Raw genomic sequence first — 15,150 nt, 5'->3', positions numbered from 1 at the left:
AATACCTGTGAAACAATAAAATCTTTACATTTTAACTTAAACAACCAATAAAGTGTCCTGAGTTTTAGGTCTCAGAGCAAAAAGCTACAGCTGGCTGTCAGACCTTTCCAGAGGTATATAAGATCAGTTTCATATGTAACGATGGGCTGATTACTGATCCCTGATCACCGGTCTCCCAAAATTAAGGGAATCGGCACCCATCGATCGGTGCATGACTTGTTACTATTTTTTTATGAGACTATTTGTTTTAATGCTTCAATTTTCGAAAGAGTAATAAATAATCAATTATTAGAAAATCATGACCCACCCCTAGCTCAAACCCCCAGAGGTGGCACATCCCAAAGAAGTCAGATGTATTTTAACTCAAAACTACAATTTTAGTGCCAAAACAAATGTTTCACATCATTCCTTACACACACCAAGTCAAAATTAAATCTTGATGCCTGACACTGTTAGCATATTATAATTTTTTCTACTACTCCTCTCGGAAGCAATGAGACAAAAATGACACACAAAAGCAGGGTGTGTTTGGTGAAAACAGAGACAGATGTTTAGCAGCTGGAGGCACAGTTCTAATTTATCGATGTTATCTCCATCCTTATCATCTGATGGTTATTAATAGGCAAAATATCCAACACTTATTCAAATGTTCTTTTTATCCCTAAATAACAAACAAAGGCACACAGTATAAAAAAGCAGAGCTGCTTTTCTGTTTCCATGGCAACACAGACCAACACATCTGATCTAGTTGACAAAGGACAAGGTTTTCTGCAGACGGATTAAAAAAAACATGATACACATCGACAAACTTACACACCTACATTGAACATAAAACACACACTTCAGCTGTGCTTTGGAAACATCTATTTCAGCTCTAAATGTAAATAAATAAGATAGTAATGTCTTCCTCTTAAATAAGCTGAAACCGTTGAGCATGAGTAATAGAGAAAGACATCTATTCTCAACGGCGTGACTTGACACAGTTTGCTCATGTCACACAAAGGCATGACATAATAGAGGATTTGCACCACACATCACAGTTTAATCAGTTTTTACCAGATAAACAGCCTTTTATGAAAACAATATTACAATATTTCACAAATTCTGTATTTGGGATGGGTCATGATTTCTGAATCATTGAATATTCATCACCATATTAAATCTCAGAGCCTTCCCATGAATATTATCTCATTCAAAAATAACAATGTTTTTCATTGTTTTCCTCTGGTGCCTGGCTGTAATATTCCTGTCAGTAGTGCTTCTTAAAATTTGCTAACCTCATTACAAAAAATGAGAAGACAAACTGTGACCGCGTCAAATAGCAAAAGAAGAGGAAGAAGATATTAGCTTAAGTCACTGGAAACACAAAGCCCATGCATAAGCTCTAAAAAAGTGCAGCTCATTGAGATTCCGCTTGAGGCCGGCTGCAGAAAGACCAGACACCACGTACACACCAAGCCATAGAGACATTTTGTTTTTTGTACAGCAAAAATTAACATATTTACAGCCTGCTTGAAAGTATAGCATAGGTCTGAAAAGCTCATTTCAATATCTGCACATATATGGGCTTCAAAACTTTGTATGAGAAACAAATGGGTGATGTCATGGAGACTACGTCCGCACATCATACAGTTTTTTCTATAACTTAATGATTCAGAAACTGAGAATATTGCAGAGACTAAGTATGGCATAAAAATGTCATCAAGCGCGTCATGCTGCTGTGTCACAGAATCAAGGGCAGACTCTACCGGTGTCCTCTACCAGCAGCATCTCACCCGTAGCAGGTTAATGTAACAGCCACACAACAGACCATTAACAGGAAGTGTGTCCTATGGAGTGTTTACTGTTATTGTCCACACCTGCAGCACAGACGTGTATACTTCACTTTTCAAACCCACCAACAGAGCCCAACAGAAACAGGTCGAAAAACCAAATCATTAACACCGCAGTTGAAGGGTTGAATTGAATAAAGGAGTGTAACATAAGTTTTGTTTAATATTGAGTGTTCACGTTTGTTTGTGTGTTAGGGGTGATAGTTGACCAGTCTCAGAATTAATTCCAGTGACAGAGGAATATTATCTTGTAATGCCCATCTGTGTTACGTATATCTGCTTTCCGTATTAATTGTCTTCTGTGACTTGGGAATATAGTACCGTTCAAGACTCAAAACATACCCTATAACTATTTTGAGCTTAAATGAATAGCAGCATATCACTATATCCTAAGGTGGTAATGGCACAGTTAGCTTCTGACTTTCAAATTCATGGTGTGTGTTTTATCCATGTAAACCTACATAATTTTCAGAAAACAACATAAAATAAAACAGTTTTTCACTTCATACTTTCTTGTTTTTTACTGTTGCTATACAAATTTCCCCATTGTGGGACGAATAAAGGAATAGCATATCTTAGATAAGCTCAGCTTATTAAAGTGATGAGAAGATCAATTATGTCTATCAATTATCTGTTTTGCTTTCTGACTTTTCAATCACTACATCTGATAAAACAACAACAACAACTTGAAAGTAATCATTTCTAAATGCTTTATAAGCATCCTGTCCTTCAACATTAACCTAGCATAGCCTCCTGGGAATATCCAGACTTGATTACCCAGAGATACTTTGGTTGATATATGAGTTGAGGGTTTTCAGATTAATTTGTTAGCATTTCTGTTTAGAAAATGTAACATCTAACATCTGCACAAATGACCTGTTTGTGTGACAATTCCCCCAAATTCTGGAAACTGAATAACTTGGTTTATTAACAACTTTAAAAAATATGTAAGGCTATAAATAGAAAAATAATTTTTAATGTAGTTAGATATCTGTTTAATGTTGGATGCCTTAATATTTATTTCAAAAAGTTAATACAGTAACGGTAAATGTTACAAGTTTTTATAAGGTCAGAGGGAAAAACAAATAAAAAACACAGAAGATGTTTCTAGGTCGACCTTCCTCAGCCAACTCGGTCACTAAAATGTCCCGGGCAGTTTAGGGTTTAAATAATGCAATGGGGCTTAAAGATGTACAAAATGGTTGTAGGTTTAATACTATCATTGAAAAATGATCCTGTCCTCTTTTAGAGCTGCAGCCTATCTGTCTCAGCTGCTCATCTGCGTATTCCTGGGGCTATCATGAAATCCTCCAAGTGCTGACTAAGCACCGTCCCTTCAGGTTCCTGATTTGTGTTTACAAATTTGGGGCACAAAGCTCAGGGGGTGAATAAAAAGTATTCTCCACAAAGTTACGTAAGTTTCGTGGAGCAGCACGCGGCAATGCTGAGGACCGCCGCGCGCACCTGCGTGGTCCTCGACGTGTCATCGATTATAGGGCTTGTTTGTGACTAGATGTTTGCGCCAAACACAAGACAAAATTTATGTCCACAATAGATAGAAATGTAATGACACTAATCGACAACAATCGACGATACCAATTATAACAAAGCCCTCGCATCACCAGCGCTTTAGACGCAGTAAAAATGACCGCCTGGGCATCGTTCACAAACAAGCTGTTTTATTTCTGTTTTGACATTCAGCCGTGTCTACATTGAACACAGCCTGGTAAAATCCTCCACCTTCTCCTAAAATGACCCAAAAACAACAGCAATACCAGGCCTGTTTTATATCCTAATGACATTAGGCCAGTTTGGTGCTGTGAGTCAGAACACTCAGCGCCACTGAGGCTGCTGCTCATTTTGTAGGCCTATTCATTGTCTGTTAAGATGATTTTATCAGAATGAAAAAGAAACATTTGAGAGCTTGAAGAAAACACGGAGTGAGTGTCTCACCTTCAGCCGCCAAGGAGCTCTGCATCATCAGCATCAGCACGGCGCTGATGGTCACAAACCCCCGAAACAGCATCCATTCCAGCGCCCCCATCCTCCTCACATCTCTCGACGAAAAGGCGCCCAGCATCCGTGGATAAAAGATCCATGCCTTCGAAGAGAGAGTGCAGGTGTAACCTTTACTTTTCAACCGCTCAACCCCAGCGTCAGTGCTGCCTCTTTTAGAGAAAAGCGCATCTTTGGGAGCCATTGGTCAACCAATTAATCCTGAATGGAAAGCATCTAAAGGCGCTGCTGTGGTGAAAGGCATCCGATTCTCTTGCCTCCGGTGATGACAGGCAGGGCCCCGCTCTCCATGAGCCCGCAGGAGGCTAACGACAGATTGTCCCTTTTCCTTCACACGTCTGAGTATTTTTTTATCTGAGTGCAGCGATGTCCCTGCTCGGGAAGCGACAAGCTCCCAATCTGGTCAACTCCAGGATGCGACACCGGAAACTGTCTCTGCCGCTTTCAAAATAAAAGAGCTCGGATGATCAGACGGTGCATCCATATTACTGCATATTTCACTATAATATTTCAGCGGAACTAGATTTGGATAATTATGAGCTGCGTGAGGTTACATAAATGTGATAGTGTTTTATGAGAGTCGGCGAGCTCATGGTCTGACAATATCCTAACCAAACTTTTTTTTTTTTTTAACGAAGTGCAGTGACAACTGAAAATGTGAAAATAAAATAAGCTACTTCTCATCGTAATATTTTCCTTAAATTAAAAAGGCATTGGAAAACAAGAGAGGATAGAGTTTTGCCATGCAGCAAAAAGCCAAAGGTTGGATCAGGCAATCATGGCTGCGGCCACGTGGCTCAGGTGGTCCACCTGTGGCTCCTTGGGGACTAAAAATTCTTCTCGAAAAGACTGTAAAAGCTATCAAAGTCTTCTTCAAGGTAAGAACTGTCGTATGACTTAATATGAACCCACCATGTCCAGAAAATATTCAAAATAAGAAAGGACAAAACAGACCTGGTTTGCGCTTAGGAAAATGTGCTTTGAAAAAATCTGTCCCTCGTATTAAAAAAATATGATTAAAAGACAATTGAAAAGTAACTACTTTTACATTAGTTATTTTTTGTTAGTTTTTACATGCAATTCAGGTTTTATTTTCGTATTTTCTTACCTTAAAATGTTATTTTTTCTGGACTTGTCAGGAAAATGTGGCTCATTTTAAGTCTAAAAAGACCACTTAAACATAAACACTGAATAAGACCTTCTTAAAAAATGATTTTCCTCTCATTCTGTTGAAGAAAACGTGTATTTTGTGTGTGAAACAGGTTGAACTGTTCAAAATCTTTTTTTAATCGATAATCTCACTGCTTCCGGTTGTGTCCTGGCTCACCAGCACTGGCTTGACTGCAGGGTCATACAGCGACTGGTAACTCAGACCTGATGCAGACCTACATAGCAGGTAAAATAATCCTGCGTGGTGAATATGATTACGATGAGACTGAAGGGATATACTTCCTGGCAGCCCGACTAATCCCTCCGTCCCGGCAGATACGATGTGATAACATGAGAGACGAGGCAGCACACAGTTCAGTTTTTTCAGTCCTCCTCTGATGGGCCGCCTGCTGCAGAATCATTTTGGGACCAAACATCAAGGCTGGTGATGACGCCACTGTTGCTCTGCTGCAACACGTGAGACAGATCTGAGTTCAGCAGGAGGCAGGCGGCCCCTGGTGGAGGGGGAGAGCTGCCATCCTGCTCTCTGGACACACTGTGCTCGAATTTTAGAGCCATCAGTCCCCCTCATGAGCACTATTCACACATGTCAGCATGCATGACAACCTTATTCTCCACATTTGGATATGGTTAAAGGGTAGTATTGATAACTCTTTTTTTAAAATTCTGAATATTGGAGTATGACCATTTTTTTCATTAGCATACATATCTCTACTACTATTTAAATTTGTAACACTTTCACTTGAACTTTGTTTGGTTTGAATCCTTTATCCACAGATTTATTGCATGAAACCTAACAATAAAATAAATCATGTGGACTCCCATATCCTGTTCAGCGTCAAAGCACTGAAGCTAACCCAATAACCTTGCTGTCATTTAAGCTCTCTTACCAGCTCTAACAAATTCCTCAAAAAGGCACAGTCAGAATTGAGTCATTTGATTTTTATGTTTGTTTTTGATAGAGAATTTAAAACTATTCTGCCCTCAGTCCTTCTGCACCAGGCCTCTATAAAGTTACACAATAGAATTTAACATGTGCACTCATTATTTTACCTCATATCCTGAAAAAACTGAATGAAAACTGAAACCATCCCTTTGTACCCATGGAGGCAGTCAAAAACAGACCTGGACTCTGACGTGCTAGATGAGAAAAAGTAACCAGACACAATCTGACATTTAACATATTTTTAATAATAACAAAAGGCAAATAAATAGGTTTTTTTCTTAAAAATACTGTCAAACAATAACAATGATTCCTCTGAATTATCAATCACCAACCAGTGGAGGTGTGTGGTAATGTTTCTGTCTGTACAGCATGATTCCAGCGCTGTTATAAGCTCCCTGCCATCAGTACACAAGAAACATATTGGGGACCAGGTGGCATTGATGTCAGTCTCCTCAACACAAACAAACATTTGTGTCTTTTTAAAATGCTAAAAGGCCCCTATGAATGTCAGTATAGTCAGTCTATGGATGCAAAAATGTAGTTGTAGTAGCGGTGTACAAGGCTGAAGCTGAGGCATACACTGCAGGCAAGAAGAAAAGGTGTAATTTCAGCTGCAAGCAAACCAAATCCCATACGACCAACAGGGGCATGAGGAGTATTGAAATATTCTACTCAAGCAGAAGCAAAGATTAAATTTTACTTGAGTGCAAGTCAAAGTACCAGTCTAGATCAGCTGGCAGTCAGTCACACTGATGACAGACAGCTTATATCATTTCAAGTCTCTCCTTTCTTTTCAAACACTAGCTGGTTCAATGTAAAACATATTAAAGTACATCTTTCCCCAAAAATTACAAGTAAAACTTCAGGTTTTAAAAACTATTCAAGAAATTACAGGTACACAAAAAAGCTACTCAATTACAGTAACTGGTGTAAATTTATCAGTAACATCCACCTCTGCTTTCCTGTTTGTGGACATTTTTATAAGTTAAGAGTGTTACAGACATTGAAAAAAAAAAAAAAAAAAATCACCTTTCATTTTTCAGTCTTGCTGCATGATCTGCTTTATCACTACTCTCTTACTGTAATTTTCATGAAATTATGTTTGTGAATCAGTTTTTTACAGGCTTCAGTGCTAATACTATTTATCATAATAAACATATTGTATGCTTTTACAGCTTATGGCTTAAGACTAGTTTCAATTTACATAAATATTTAGCAACTACAGTTTTATTGTACGAGTTTTAGATTTCTGTCTTCGGAAATACATCTAAATTTCATGACTTTGAATGATCTCTTGAATAGTTGGTAGCTAATATTAAAGGCAAACAACATTTTAGCCAAATTGTCAGGGATTATCTTCCGTAGCAGGAGCAGTGTTTATGTTTTTACCACAGCAAGATAGAGATAGTCCTTGAGTGGAAGTAGGCAGTGTGGCTCTCTGAAGGGAAAACAACCTCATGAGACATAGCTACTGTAGGGTCGCTATTTTAAGAACTGAGCTTGAAGCAGATCAGACAACTTGCAGCTGGGATGGTCAAAGATGCTTTTTGATCATGAGGATTTAAGGTGCAACTTTAAGGTCAGCTCACTTTTCTCCTGATATTAAATGTTACAAGTGAGAAAAAAAGTAGGAGCTTCAGACTGGTCTGCACATGTCATTGTTTATGTTGTGGTGCTTGGGACCTCCTCTACTGACAGTATTTTATGGAGAATCCTTTGGTAGAACGGGGAGAAGACAAGCTTGTTGAAGTTGACGATGCGACTGAAGCGAACGGCCAGCTCCTTTAGCTCCCTGCTGACTGGAGTCAGACCTCCAGGGAGAGGAGGAGGGCTTTTGCGTTGACTGGACTCAAGGGCAGCCAGGAGGTAACTCTGAACCCGGGAGTCTGGGAAGAGAAAGAGAGAGGGGAGGGGGTAAATCACAGGGTCAACTTTGCACAGATGCAATTTATCCACACACTGTGAAGTGACCTCATTTCTGTGACGTCATCCATTTCTTTCTTATAAAGAGTTTAAAACTCCATCGTCAACAGCAGCCATACTGGAAAGGCTGAACTCAGCCTACTTTCCTTCAAGTTTGGATGAAGTAAAGAGGTGGGCCTTTAATCCTCTCACAGCCAGCTACAGGCTTCCTGTGTGTCAGTCGAGTCACCCATTCCTCAAAAATAAAGAATCTTAATAATTTCATATTTGAGATATGTTATTTTAAAATAATTGGAAACTGTTGACTGTTATTTTGTACCTCTAAACTAAGAAAAAAAGACAAATGTAAATAAATTCTTTTTTTTACGTTTTTCCCCAGCTTTGCAATGTTGTGTTTAATTTGCTTCATGTTAAATAATTTAAAAAAAAGGGAATAAACACTTTTACAGAATCTGAATCTTAAAAAGCTTTATTTGGTAAGTAATTCTACAATTATAGAGTATTAATAATTAATTATTAGAGTATTAATAATTAATTATTAGAGTATTTGCTCTCAGTGCACTCTGGTTGTGCTGCCTGTTACTGGTGTTGGGTCATTTACTTTGAAAAAGAAATAAGTTATAGTTACTCATTAATTTCCCAAAAAAGTAACTGGATTAGTAATGGAAACATTCATTCGTAAATGTGACTGGTTACCAGGGAAAGTAATTCTTACTTTTAGTCTATGAAAAACCTTCAAATTTGCAAAAGAAGACAGTTTATGAGCAGGTTTTGCTCAAGGACATAATGTTCACAAGTATTTTCTTGCCTTTTATATAGATGACCTTGAAGTGGTGTCTGTTTACTTCCATCCTGAAAATGACGTTTATGTAGTGCGTGTAGCCCTACTGCCATCCTGAAAACATCAGTTTTAAGCCCACAGACCATGCATATTAAATTTGCAGCTCCTGTCTTGTATCTGGCTGAGTGAGCCAGGTCTGCTAGACCTCCCAACACTCAAGATTTAGGAGGGATTCTTCCGCTTTTGAACCCTGTCTCTTGCTCCACTCCCGATTTGTAATTTCTCCTGATGAATCCCGTATTCTTAAGTATAGTCCTAACATCTCTAATATTTTTTCAAGTCAGAACAAGTGGGCTACTTGTGCTTTACATTCAAACCTCAAAAGGCATCCACCCCTCTCCCTCTAGTTGGTTTGATCCAAAGACGCTGCAGGGGATTCTCTCTGACTGCAGGTTACACAAATGCACACATGTGGCTGTGTGATATTTGTTGCTGAAAAGTTCACTTAAGCATCAGCTATTTCTTACAGACATATCAACATAACTGTACTCATCAGTATTTATGTGTCCCTACATTTTATTTCTATTTTTTATTTTTATTCCTCTTTTGAGCCTGGCTGAGCGAGCCAGGTCAGATACATAGTAATGCGCCACTTTTCACTGTCAGTAACAGTAATGGTAAAGGCATTATAACGTTTGAAATAGTAATTGATGAAATTACCCGATACCAGAAAATGTAACACCATTAGTAACACTGTTAGTTTTAATGCTGTTATTACCAACACTGCCTTTTTCACAGTAAGCCCTTACATCACATGTCACCGAGAAATCTTTTAGATGTTTGTCCATCATTCCTCTTTACTGATGCGCTTGACTCCTAATAATTAAGTTCCAATTAATTTTATTATTATCAAACTCTTGAGGATATCGCTTAAGAACAGCTTCTTTGACTTTTCTCAGAACTTCCAAACAAAAATCTTGAGAAGGTGAAAATGAGGCCCACTCTTCTTACCCATCAGCTTACGGACTGTGTTGTCTGGCTGGATGGTGGCTGAGATTTGTCCCCTTAAAGTGTTCTGCTGTTCAGCTGAGAGGGGAGGGTATCCATGTTGGCTCAGACACTGACTCAGATCAACGCACAGTTTCTCCCCAATGGTGGCTAAGGCCTCCTGTACACTAAAGGACCTGGGTAAAGCAAAAATTGAAACTTGTAAGTAAAGATGAAGCCTGTTACGCTAGTTGAGGTAGTGTTAGTTCTTTAACCAAAAGCTAAAATCAAGTGACAGATGAAGGTTTTCACAACTTGCAAGCTAAACCCACCTCCTCATTCCTGTTCCCATCAAATAAATAGTGTAACAGAGATCAGTGAAGCTTCACACACAATTTGGCTCATATTTTCTGACTAAACCTCTGCTGGTCAGTTCAGTCCTATGTCACTAGAGAATCTTGATGTGATTGGCTGTCTTGGTGCAAATGATTTGCTGAAGTTCAGATTTTTCAACTCTTGCAAGTGAGCTGTTGAATTAAGTAGAGCACTGAACACATTAATCTCAACAAGAGAATGATTTTTAGCACTCATACCAGAGTATTTGTATTGTTTTAGAATTATTCTGAGCGTTTTGTTGCTCTGACAAAAGAAATATGTCAACTTATCTGCATATGCTCTATTATAAAGGGGAAATTCAGCGATGCTGTCTAAACACATCTCACAGGTCTTATGGTCATGGTGGTTTCGGTTGCTCCTAGACGGCTGATAAGGTTGATGGGTTTTAAGCCCAGGCTTACCTCACTGCATGCATTATTTTAGCCTACTGACATTTTCTTGGGACCAGAAAATAATTTAAATGCTGAATTTTTTTGAATTGCTTTTGCACACTTCTGCCCATAGCGGGAGACTGTTGATATCAGACACTCTCACTGCTGGAAATGCTCAGGGTTGATTTACCTAATTAAGAATCGTGCATTATTTTGCGCAGATATCATGATATTAATGTACAAAAAAGGCCACAAAGTTGCACAGCTCGGAGAAATTCTCTCTAGGTTTGCGTTTCACTGTGACTTTGCTGTGAAAACAATGTTCTTTTGATAGAAAAGATGACGCTAAAAGATAAAAGCAAGAGTACTCACGGTGTGTGCATGTCTGCGAGCATGACATTGATGGTGTTTTTGAGAGTCTCCATAAGCCCTGGTAGGCCCGAGATAGCTTCCCCTGTAGATGTGTAGACAATAAGAAGTATAGAGGAGAGCAGGACCAACTGCTCCGCCTCCTGTTGCATCTTCTGAAACCGAACCTGATCCATCAACACGGTCTAGAGCGGAGGAGAGAGAAGCAGGTCGTGTTCATCCAACAGAAGGAGTGGTTGCACTAAAAGGATTGGGTAACTTTGAGTAGTACTGTAAGTTTTCTGTTTTAACAGTCTTACCTCTGGGTATGGGTCTGAGGCATGGTCCCACCTCAGCAGAAGAAGATAGGCATTATTATGAACATCAAGTATGCGAAGTGAGGAAGAGTCTGATGAAGCACAATTAGGGCCAGCTGCGCTGGCTTCTCTAAGGGATCTCGCCGAGTTCTCCAGCCACTTTTCTGTGTAGTCTAAGGCATCTAGAAAGATAAAATAACATCATCTGCTTTTGTATGCCTGTCCATATGTGAAGTTTCATTCAGTATAAATAAATACACACGCACATAAACACACATAGATAAATAACATATAAATGCACGTATACAAGGGTAATTGATGAGACAGGTATTTCTTACTGGGTTGCTTCTCCAGAAAGTCCTGAAACTTGCTCCTTTCATACTCAGCCGACTGCTGCATGAGATACGGTCTGATGCTGCTCAGAGCAAAGTTAGCCATGTCCACCTTCATCATATCCAGCACAGAGAAAATCTCTCTAGGAGAGAAGACGGATAAAATTTATTGCACAGGTCTGAAATTCCAAGTAAAACAGTAGTTCACATTAACTGAAGTTATAGGATGTTTCAAAGAGTTGCTCTAAAGATATGAATCAAAACATAGGGGGGAGTTAGGAACAATTAACTGTAGCTGTTTGTCCCGCTGTCTGCCCCTTTATTAGATCCAAGTACAAAAATGCCCATAGAGTGTTGCAGTCTTGTGCAGTTTGCCTCAGTTTTGTATCGGACTGTTGAGGGGCTGTCAGCATCTCTACCTTCTGTTTAACCATAGGCTACACTTTCAGCAAACTACAACTTTTTTCATCCAAGTCATTTTAGTACTTTAGATAGCGAGATAGAGAGATCAACTTTATTGTCCTATTGCAGGAAATTTGTCTTCGACAGCAGTACTACTGGCCTAAAATGCAGTAATTTAAGTGACAAAATACTAGACACATACAACGGTCACATAAGCAAGAGGTCAGCGGCAAGTATGGCCAGAAGTTATTGAGCAAGGATGATAAAGTGCAGTGCTTGATACAATACGCAGTGAAGACAAGCAGAAACAAGTTAAAAACCGAGTTTTGACGATAAGAACAAAAAATGGGTAAAAGTCAGATAGAACAGCTAAGAACAAGTAGAAGCAGATAATAAGTAAAATATGTAGAAACAAGTTTAAAAAAAATTGATAAGAAGTAGAAAACAAAACCATGGATAAAAGTGGAACAATCATAACAGGTCGGTGACTGGTGACAATAAATAGGCTAACAAAAAAAAAAGTGTATATATATATATATATATATATATATATATATATATATATATATATATATATATATATATATATATATATATATATCAGCATTATACATCAATTCAAGGAAGAATTAATTACATTTTTTGTTAAGCAGAGAGATGGATGTTGGGAGAAACAAGAGCTTGTATCGATTTGTTTTGTGTTCGCATGCTCTGTATCATCTCCCTGAAGGCAGAAGTTCATATTCCCGAGAAAGAATGTGGGAAGGATCATTCAGAATTTTCCATGCCTGGTTAAGGACGACACGATCAAAGACAGACTGGAGAGAAGGATGGTCTTTCTGACCTATCACCTTCATCGCTGATTTTATCAGTCCACTGATTTTGGATTACTCTGGATGGATAATGTGCCAAACCAAGCTGCCAATCCATATCTCAGAAGACTTTCGAAGATGGCATTATAGAAAATCAACATGATTTCACACCTGACACCAAACAGTCTTAGCTTGGGAAGGAAATGCAGTCTTTGAGATAATTTGTTGCAGAGGAAGTCAACATGATCTGTCCATTTTAAAAAAGTGTCCATGACAATACCAAGATATTTGTAAGAGGCAACCTGATACCAGTTAACCTTGTATTTTTCTCCAACATGATGTCACTACACAACTATTCACTTTGGCCCTTTGAATAAACTGAAACACTCTAAAAAAATAAACAAAGGTTAGTAAGATGCATCTCTAAAACCAGTCTCTTTCTTGTGTTCAGGCTTACTTGAGTAGAGTAATGACATCAGTGATCTCCTTTAGCTTGTTGACGTCTTCATCTCGGCAGGGGGCACACAGTGAACTCATCATCCCAATGATGAACTGGGACAGTTGACTGATGTCAAGTGTTTGATTTTCAGCCTGCTGTTGTAACAGGGCCAGATCAAGGACCTCATCGATCCGGGAGTGCAGGCGCCCTTGGCCCGGTAACAGGAAAGACAGCAGCGTCTGGGTGAGTAATAGGAGATGATGCATGTAAATGGTCAGGAAAAAAGGAGACATGAATGGAAAGGTAAAGGCTGGACTAGGAATTAAAAACAAAAAATATCCTAAAGAGTAAATGTCCTTAATATATAGCTCACATAAGGAGGAGAATGTTAATATTTTGATCAATGCCATCAAGCCATTATAAATCTATTGAAAGATGCTGTCATAATTATCTTTTATTGGAGAATGTTATGTGATTTTACAGTAAGTAAGTCCTCTGTTACTTTACTGTGTCTTCTACATCTACACATTGTAGTATTTAGAAGCTGTTCCCCAGAAATCAGAAATTATAATTTAAAAATAGGTCAGCATTTTTGTCTGGATTGAAAATTTGTGAGTTTTGGATATGTGTTTAGAGTTGTGTGTCTTATGTGTCTTAATAATTACAAAAACTGTGTGAGAGAAGTGAAGCCAGATGTCATATCTGCAGTGACGTGATGATGCATGTTCATTCACCTCTTTGATCTCAGCTAGCAGCTTAATGGCATGTCCGTACACTGGTGGATCCTCCTTCAACTGGCTCTCCAAACAATCCCAAAATGCTTTGTGCATTATATCCTTTACTCTGCGCTCCAAACTGTTCAGAAGCATGACAGAGAACGTTACCTCACAGAAAAGGGAAAAGATTCAAGTGACAGTGACTACATCCAGTTCAACTTCTCACCTCCCTTCAGGAAGCTCCACGGGTTTGATTTGAAAAGCCTGGTTGACCATTATCTCATGGGCCAAAGCCATGTTTGTAACGCCTTTGGCTGTCTCCATCAGCTCCTGCACAGAGACAACCTTGGAGGGACTGGCTGTGAGGACAAAAGGTACATATTTAAACAACTTACTTTTTTTAAAAATCACACATTCACAGTTTTGATTTAATTAGAAAAGTTACAATTTCAGTGGAAAAAAAGTGTTTTCATTTCTAAAATGAACACTTGACTCATGTCTTTTAAATCCTTGTCTCTGAATGGACTGTGATTTATGAAGACTGTATGAGCAGATGAGGGGTCTTTAAAGTCTGACATTTCTTCCTACCACGCCCCATATTGTTGGCTTTCTTTATCTTACTCTTAGTATGTTACTCTGTTTAATCATTTTGTTCATCACCTTGAGGTGTCTTTCCTGTGACTGGGCTAGGACTATTTTCTCGGACCCTCTTCCTTACTGACTCCTCGGTAGCATCCTGCATCCTCTCCTCCTTTAACTCCTTGTCGCCTCCAGACTCCTGATGGTCTGCCTCCTTCGACATTCTGAGGTCTGCAAGACAGCAGGGTGTGTGTGTGTGTGTGTCAAGAGCCAATCTGTAGTTATCTCACTGCTGTTAACTGAACTGTTGGCTGTTATTGCAGTCTACATAGCACACAGGTTACTGACCTTGTAGTGGACTAACCAAAGGAAAGAGTGGGGTTAGATGTGAGGCTCGTTTACAGTAAACGTTAGCTTGAGTCAGCACGAGCACGGGTCGTTGGAAACGATAACAAAGCGACTTCCCCACGAGGCTGAAAAATACGTAATATTACTGCTACGGATTCCTCCAGCGCCTAACATAGTCTACAACAGAATTAAGACTTCGTTTCATCCACATAAAATCATTTCATGTGCGTAGTCATCTTCTGGGAGGATGTAACTAAACCCAGCACTTCTTCCTGTTGTGGGTGTGGTTAATGTGACGTAACGGTCGAGCCCTTTAGAGCCAAGTACAAACAAACAGACTGGTACATTTCAGACTGTTTATCATACTGTCTATGAATATTTGCATTCAAAGTCTTTGTTTGTCGGTGAATAGCAGTCATTGTGAAAGCCCATTGA

The 15,150-nt window shown here is 39.0% G+C and overlaps 2 protein-coding genes and 1 long non-coding RNA gene across 4 annotated transcripts in view; 1 reads left to right on the top strand and 2 right to left on the bottom strand.

The window, feature by feature from the left end:
- kiaa1549la (KIAA1549-like a) overlaps positions 1-4,306 on the bottom strand; it is a 50,781-nt gene extending 46,475 nt beyond the window's left edge. For both annotated transcript variants that reach the window (XM_074677010.1, XM_074677011.1), the window contains exon 1: positions 3,786-4,306. In XM_074677010.1, coding sequence (XP_074533111.1) covers positions 3,786-4,032 — 247 coding nt within the window. In that variant the 5' untranslated portion in view covers positions 4,033-4,306. The remainder of the gene's footprint in view (positions 1-3,785) is intronic.
- LOC141796093 (uncharacterized) lies at positions 4,259-5,567 on the top strand. The gene is made up of 3 exons (XR_012598874.1): positions 4,259-4,726; positions 5,179-5,244; positions 5,334-5,567. It is a non-coding gene; the product is annotated as an uncharacterized LOC141796093 (long non-coding RNA).
- A 659-nt stretch (positions 5,568-6,226) lies between these two features.
- tcp11l1 (t-complex 11, testis-specific-like 1) lies at positions 6,227-15,017 on the bottom strand. Its single transcript, XM_074678615.1, has 10 exons — positions 14,716-15,017; positions 14,449-14,598; positions 14,015-14,147; positions 13,807-13,927; positions 13,091-13,311; positions 11,426-11,562; positions 11,091-11,269; positions 10,795-10,976; positions 9,680-9,852; positions 6,227-7,850 (listed from the first exon to the last, which is right to left on the bottom strand). The coding sequence occupies exons 2-10, from the start codon at positions 14,588-14,590 to the stop codon at positions 7,627-7,629; spliced, it is 1,512 nt and encodes a 503-aa protein (XP_074534716.1). The 5' UTR covers positions 14,591-14,598; positions 14,716-15,017; the 3' UTR covers positions 6,227-7,626.
- Positions 15,018-15,150: the final 133 nt, after the last annotated feature.

This window comes from Halichoeres trimaculatus, unplaced genomic scaffold (genome assembly GCF_033239565.1).
Source record: "Halichoeres trimaculatus isolate MK-OKI-2021-1 unplaced genomic scaffold, fHalTri1.1 fHalTri1_scaffold_10, whole genome shotgun sequence".
NCBI lineage: Eukaryota > Metazoa > Chordata > Actinopteri > Labriformes > Labridae > Halichoeres > Halichoeres trimaculatus.
The sequence above is the reverse complement of the archived record's forward strand: the minus strand, read 5'-3'. Positions and strand labels throughout refer to the sequence as shown.